General features: G+C 46.3%; 1 protein-coding gene across 1 annotated transcript in view; it reads left to right on the top strand.

Annotated features, from left to right (window-relative positions):
- Positions 1 to 426: 426 nt before the first annotated feature.
- DENND2A (DENN/MADD domain containing 2A) overlaps positions 427 to 7219 on the top strand; it is a 36316-nt gene continuing 29523 nt past the window's right edge. Inside the window, exons 1-3 of the mRNA XM_010014256.1 lie at positions 427 to 497; positions 2018 to 3226; positions 4275 to 4402. Of these exons, the coding sequence (XP_010012558.1) occupies positions 427 to 497; positions 2018 to 3226; positions 4275 to 4402 (1408 nt within the window). The remainder of the gene's footprint in view (positions 498 to 2017; positions 3227 to 4274; positions 4403 to 7219) is intronic.

The following is a 7219-nucleotide window of genomic DNA, read 5'->3' as shown; positions in this document are numbered from 1 at the left end:
AGGAGCCACTTTGGTCATGTGGCTGTAACACAGGTTGTCTTAAAATGGCTTTTGGTTTAGTCTTCTGTAAGGGGAAAAACCCTAAACCCTCCGAGATTTTGGCAACAATAAAACCTTCATGAGACATGCTCCATAATCAAGTCATGGTACAGCCGCTGATGCCAAGTCAAAGTTAATTTTTGCCCTGAAAACCTGTTGACTCCTCCCTGGGCTTCTGAGGGGTAATGCTTTCACCCCTCTTTTCATTTCACAGAAGGGGAACTGAGGCTGTCCCCAGAGAGCTGTCATGTCTTGCTTCTGCTCTTCTTGTGAATTTCAAGGAAAAATGTGCATGTGTGTGTAGAAGTAGAGGAGGATGTGAGCACGGAGCAATGCCTCTTCCTTGTGTCTGTCTGCAGGTGACCTGCTGCCCTGCTGTGTGCTGACATGATGACAGCTAGCAAGGCGGCCGATGTGAGCAGCAAGACTGAAAGCAGTGTCTGCAAGTCTGTTCAGAGGTGAGAGCTTTCCATGTTTCAGTGTGAAGGTGCTTTGCTTGTGTTTATTATCCCCAACAGAAGGAAAACCAAAGGAAGGAAACATTCTTTCTGCTCCACACTGTCCCTCTCTCCTCACACGTTAAAACACACCCCTGTCGGTCTCAGGTGGTTTCATTGCCATCTCAGGACTGTGACACTGCATTTTAGCATCCAGTCAGACTGATAATCCTCTAGACTCACAGTGCTAGAACAGGTCTGCTTGATGATCCCTGTCAGTGTTTGCCCCACCTGCAATTGAAGTCTTAACACGGGAGGCTCGGCAGACTTCTCAGACAAGCCCCACTGTCCCCAGCCATTGCAGGTTTTTCCTAGTGTCCAACCTTGGTTTCTTGTGAATGCCATGGCCTTTCCCAAGGAGTAGGGCATTGCATGCCACCTCTTAACCCAAGCATGATGTTGTCACTGAGACAGCCAGGAGTTAAGTATCTGTGAGGCTAGGGAAGAACAGTATCTGGCCTGGGTCCCATTTCTGCTCAGAAACCCATCCCAGGCTCAATTTGCACTACAACTGAGGCTGCAGTGGCTGCCAGCATTGCTTAACTCCAGGACAAAGCCCAAGGCCTGCCAGCACACAGGGTATCCACATGGATGCTCTTAAAAGAGCACTAGGTTCTGGAAGAGGCACGCTTGATACATTTAAGTTAATGGAGCAGTTTTCCAAGTTAAATCTCAGTGTTTGGATCACGGTTAAATGGGACTAATGATATGGGTTTGCATCCCAGTAACCTTGTGTTGTCCTGATACTCTCCCAAACCCAGGCAAACCCCTGTGTGATATCACACACTTGGAAATCTCTAGAGTAAATATATTGGGGTTTTTTCAGTTTGGACTCAAGCAGCAAAGATGTTCAATCATTTGCCTGGGTGCATGGGAGCCCAGGCCCATGTATAACCTGGGATGATAGGGCCATAAATATGTAATCATAAATGTGCATTCTTTGTGCATTAATAGGCATTTGGGGAACATTTGTGTGGACAAAGAGAGATCCTCTGAGCAGGCACTAGAGGAATGCCAACTGCATGATACGTTTTCTCCTCTGTTTAACAGCAGCAATTTTGCTACTGTTTGCAAATGGTCCATTTCACATTTATTTGCATTGGACCTCCTTAGTGCCCTGATGGTGTCCAAATCTCTATTGTACATCTGAACACACACACAGAAAAGTGCCGGTGAACTTCTCTCACTGGTATCAGCATGTCTAATGTACAAAAATTGCCTCTCTCACCTGCCACCTACTTCTGCCACAGAGAAAAACTTCATTTCAGGCTGTCTTAGTCGTAACAAGAGGAGAGCATTGTGTTCTGGCTAGAAAGACCTTTCCCTAAGCATCCTCTCCCATAATACCATCTCTTAAGTGCTTGGTTTGAGCATCCTCTACTGTTAACAGCTTTATGAGTAGAGCTTGTGGAATTAATGGTCTAACCGAAGGGTGAGCAGTGGTGGTGAATGTTTCTTCTGTTTTTGTCTTCGGTGTGTAGGATCAAGCTTGCAGATAAAACTGACACAGCAGCTGTGAAGGAATTAGAAAGACCTTTGTGTGGATTTTTGAGTGAGAGATATTCTGAACCTGCCTCTATCACCCTGGGTTTAACACCTGAATCTGAACCAGTTTCTTCTGTGGTGAAGAACCCACTGGGAGCCTTGGAGAACTTGATGCTGGATCCAAAGCTAGACTGCTTTCAGCAGAACATGCTTAGTCCCAAAATGATCATCAGTGACCCATCTGTGGATCTGAATGTTAAAGAAAACAGTAAAATCAGGAGACAGATAGGAGGCACTCAGAATATACAGTCACCTGGAAAAATTGGCTTGAGGAATAAGCCCTTCAGCATCAAGGACAAAATTTCAGAGTGGGAGGGGAAAAAGGAAACACAGTCTGCTCCTCGCAGAGAGGAGGAGCAAGGAGTTAGAGAGGAGCACAGGGTGCCCTCTGTAACTGAGAAGACGAGTGGGGAAGCACCGGTGACTGGAAAAGTGGAGACCAAGAGACATAAGAACTGGGAACTGGAGAGCAGAGGGGTGGGCAAAGAGAATGAGCAGAAAGCAAGAACTCAGAAAGGCACAGGGCATGCAGCAGAGCGAAAAGGGGAAGCACAGAAGGATAAGGAAATGGAATTGAGCCCTGGAAAATGCAAGGAGGTAAAAGGTGGTAAGTGGGAGATGCAGAAGGAGAATCTTTCAGTGCTTAGTCAGGTCAAGAAGCTAGAGAAGGCTTTGAAAGATGGCTCAGCAGAGCTGCAGCCACAGTTGCCTGGTACTTACTATTCCCCACAGTGCTTGCAGGAGAAGTCAGCACAAGGACACACTGCTTCCGAGGGCCACGAGAGCATATGTGGTGCTGAGCTCAACAAAAGGCTTCCTGGGTTGGACTCTGAAATCAGTGAGCCAATTTTTGGAACTCTAGAAGAAGTAAGAACTTCTCATGCAAAATCCAAGGACTGCATGGTGGAGAATGTGTACACAGAGCCAGGGGTGCCAGAGAAGAAACCCTTCATCAACCCGCTGCCAAAGCCCCGGCGGACTTTCAAACATGAAGGGGAAGAGGACTGGGTGCCAGCAGCTAGGAATAAAAGAAACTTACCCCCTCTGCCATCCATTCCTCCCCCACCTCTGCCCTCTTCTCCTCCCCCATCAGCTGTCAGCAGGAGGCTCTGGAGCGGGAAGCACAAGAACAACGCCGACCACAGGTATTTGAGCCCTGTTTCACAAAGGTGTTGGTCTTGATGGTGGAGTCCCACCTTCCCATGTCTCTCTGGGAGGGACGGATCTTTCCTGGTCACTCATAATCCCAGAGAGCCTTCCTGGCCATACCCAGCACTCAGTCATCTCTCTAAGAACATGAGTGGCCAGCACAAACAGCTTCACAGGGTATTTGTGAAGGGATAAGTAATGGCAGATTTGGGCTTTAAGGTCACTGTGTTATGTGGCCCAAGATTGAAGGGTTTGGGGTTTTGTTTTGGTGTTTTAGCAGAAAATCTATTTAATTACAAAATGACTACAGCTGGTCTGGAACGGTGTCTGGAATGATAATCTCTAGTCTCTGCCGCAGCATTTTCACTGTTCATAGTAAACCTAGGCCCCTAACTGAATCTGATGTGTATATATTCTTCTGGAGTGCTTTCTTGCCTTCTGTCCCCTCCTACGTGATTGTCACACATTTTAGGGGTGTGAAGTGTAAAATGCACATCTGTTTCTAATGCCCTCTGCATAAACTGTCACCTAAAACTTCCTGGCTTAGGTGCGGGAAGGAAATTGAAACACTCCAGGTTTGATAGTGGAGAACACTTGATTGTTTTTACCCATTCTACCATCCTGCATGCGAGTATTGCTTTCTTGTACTGCCCAAAGAGAGCTGGTTTGGGGCTCCACTATCGCTGCTGAGGGTGGGTTCTGTGTTGTAAATGGGACCTCTCATGGCCTAAAGTTCTTTGCAGGGTTGCAGGATGTGCTGCTTAATGCTTCTGTCTTCACAGTGTGCTGTTGGCACGACAACCCAGATTATCTGTGATGTCCCCAAAATGCCTTTATTTGTGTGGCTGATAAAAATAACCAGTCCCAGTGTTACTTTTTCATGCTTTATATGGGATGAGGCGGCGAAACATTCTCTTCTGCATATTTCATTTTGCCAACTGCGTGGCGTGTTGGAGCAGTGAATTACTTGTGATTTGGTTATAAATGCTGGTTAACTGTACTGCTCTCCTCTTTGCTCCTTCTCCCCTCCCACCAACGGTGCAGGAAGTCATACGAGTTTGAAGACTTGCTGCAGTCATCGTCTGAGACCGGCCGGGTGGATTGGTACGCGCAGACCAAGCTGGCCCTCACACGCACTTTATCCGAGGAGAACGTCTATGAAGACATCCTGGGTAGGAGTTTTGGGTAGGGAAGGGATTTGGCTGCTGGTGCTGAGTAACTGAGAAGACAGTTGGTTAACAGGCACTCACCGGAGGTGGTGATTAAACTATGTTTGTTATCCATATTTTACACAGAATACTGGCAAGTAATACGAAAAATAAATAGAATATTTCAAAACTCATCAGCTTCAAAGATGAATCTGAGGCATGTGGGAACAAGCTTTTCTTTTTTGCTGGCATCTCTCCTCTGTCTTTCTTTTCTCCTGTGGACTAGTTCTCACAGCTCTGGTCTGTCCATTGTGGTGAGCTTGTCACTGCTGAGATAATGTGAATAGGCTGGAAACAGCCTTAAAATCAGTTCCACAGTTCAGAAATAGGACTGTGTATAGCTCCAGGTAGCATTGAAATGAAAAACTAGGTCCCACAATCTTTGACATTGAATTTTATTTCATTCTCTAACTTGGATGGCAGATCAGTGCCATTTTAAAGATTATTTACTGTAACACTCTCCATTTGTGTGATGTTTTTTAATACTGCTTGTTAGATGGCCTTTTATGGAACACAGAAGCATTGAAAAAGCCTTAATAAGTTTTAGCAGCTGTAGGCTGGTACTGTGTAAAGGTCTTGGCTGAGTTTAGCAGAGTAGGAAGATAATAGCTGCATAGCTCTCACCATGCAGCTGTAATCCTACAAAGGTGGTCTGTGTTGCTTGGCATGGGAAGAGCTGTGCTTTCGCAGGAGCACTAGAAAGATCTCTTAAATGAATTGTGTTCCTTTGGGACCGATGGCAGACAAGGTGATGCCAGTCTGTCCTTTTCGACAGTTTTGAAGCTGTCAGCCTCGTGTTTGCTTTTTTCTTCTCTTTATTTGGGAGGCAAAGGGACAGAGAGTGCCTGAGCAGCTGCTGGTTGTTTTGTGTGGTGGGAGGTCTCAGAAACCACTGAGTAAGGGTCACCTCATCAGCTGGAATAACATGGATAGCATTACAGAGTGGCTGTATAGGCAAATCCATCCATTCAAACACAAGAGCACCCCTGTGTCCCAAGCCTGCAGGGAACTCAAATCCCAGGCTGAAATTCCTTTACCCTTTGGCTTTTAGTTGCAAAGATTAGAAGAAAACCCATTAGAAGTTATGGGTAATTGTCAGCTAATGGGGCATGTTTGTTTTCTTGCTGCACGTTTAGGCTTTGCCTGGAGTCAGTGATGTTTAGTTGGTTCCCGCAGTCCTGGTGGTGTTACCACGGAAGCTTGGGAAAAGGGGTGCATAGGGATAACTCAAAAAAAGCTACAGTGTTGTCTTTCACAAGACCACAGGCACGTATAGTGCACGAAACAAACAGCATGTGAAAACCACACCAGTGGAGGGGGTACTGAGACTTCAGCCACAGGACACTACTGACAGATAGTCCTGTGTGTCCATCAGGGCATGCAAGCACGCACATACATCCCATGTCCATGTGTGACTTGTGGGGGCTCAGCTGTTCTGGAAGAACCATTCCCTTTCCCAGCAGATCGTACAGATTCCCTTCATGCACCATCTTTTACCTGTTCACCACTGCTTACCTGGAATATTGAAAGTTGTACTGGGCAGATGATGACAAGGTTTATTTGTCAAAAGGAGGGGGACAGTGTTTGCTGTTCACACTGAGGCTAATTGGACATGCTGCCCATCAGTTTGAGGATGGGTAAGGCAACAAGTTTATTCTTTTTTCTCCAATCTACCCAGTATGTAACAGCTGTAAAAAAGTGTATTTTCAGTACTGAAATGTGCCACTGAAATTAGAAAGTAGAGCCACTATAAGGGACAGGAGCATGTTTGCTGAAAAAATGTTCATGTAGCCTTGCTTTGCTGGTATCACACATGCTTAGGGTATCACCAAGCCAGTGTAGAAGACAGTGTTGCAAAAAACCTTGGGTTTCTGTCCTTGTCTGAAGACTTCAGCTGCACTTCTGCCCAGCAGGGCAGGCAGTGGCAGCTCCGAGGCCTGCAGCATCACTGACCTCCAGTCTTTGTTCTCAGCCAAGCATTAGGTGACAGTAAGAGAAAGGCCATTGCTTCAGCTCCCAACTGGGATGGCATTAAATGATGACAGTGGAGAGAGAATAGTAGTGTTTGCATTTTCCAGCACTGCTGAAGAGTGAGATGTAAGAAGTTCATTATATGTAATTTTGGGTATTAAAAACTGGAATTAGTTGTGTGCTTCATCTCCACAATCGGTGGAAGGAAAGGGACACCTCTGTGTCTTGTGTTTTTGAGGGGATCCTGAGTAAGAATAAGCTGAATGGTACTTCAGAAGTGTCCCTCCCCAACCCTCATCCAGGGAGAGACCATCTTTACTTTGGATGGCCTGGGTTAGGTGAAGCAAATTCCCCCCTCTTTCTAAAGTGGAGCCTGTGAGGTTGAGGCACACATGACTGGTAGATGTGTTTGAAGGCCTGTGATAGACATCCACATTCAGAGAGTGGATTAAATCTTCCTACAGTCAGCCCAAGAGCAGTGCATCACTTCAGCCCCCATTAAACAATGACTAGAGGTCCCCTTGAACATGGGCTTTAGACAGAAGAGAGAGAACCTTTATGCTGCCCTTCAGCTCTCAGTTTCATTTGGACAATTCTAAGCAGAAGACTGGAAGGAAGGAAGGAAATAGTTACGGACTGATGTGCATGAGAACCTTACAGCTCCTCTGAAGGCAGGGAAATGAACTTGAGGACTCACTGGGTCTGTTCCATCTGTAGTATCTGTGATACGTTCCTATGGCTGCATGTGTCAGTGTCAGGGTTTGGACAGTGTCCAGTGAGCAGCTGGACTTCTAGGGCTGCGGAGAGAAT

This window comes from Nestor notabilis, unplaced genomic scaffold (assembly GCF_000696875.1).
Source record: "Nestor notabilis isolate BGI_N333 unplaced genomic scaffold, ASM69687v1 scaffold9035, whole genome shotgun sequence".
Lineage (NCBI taxonomy): Eukaryota > Metazoa > Chordata > Aves > Psittaciformes > Psittacidae > Nestor > Nestor notabilis.
This window is presented reverse-complemented; position numbering and strand designations above follow the sequence as displayed.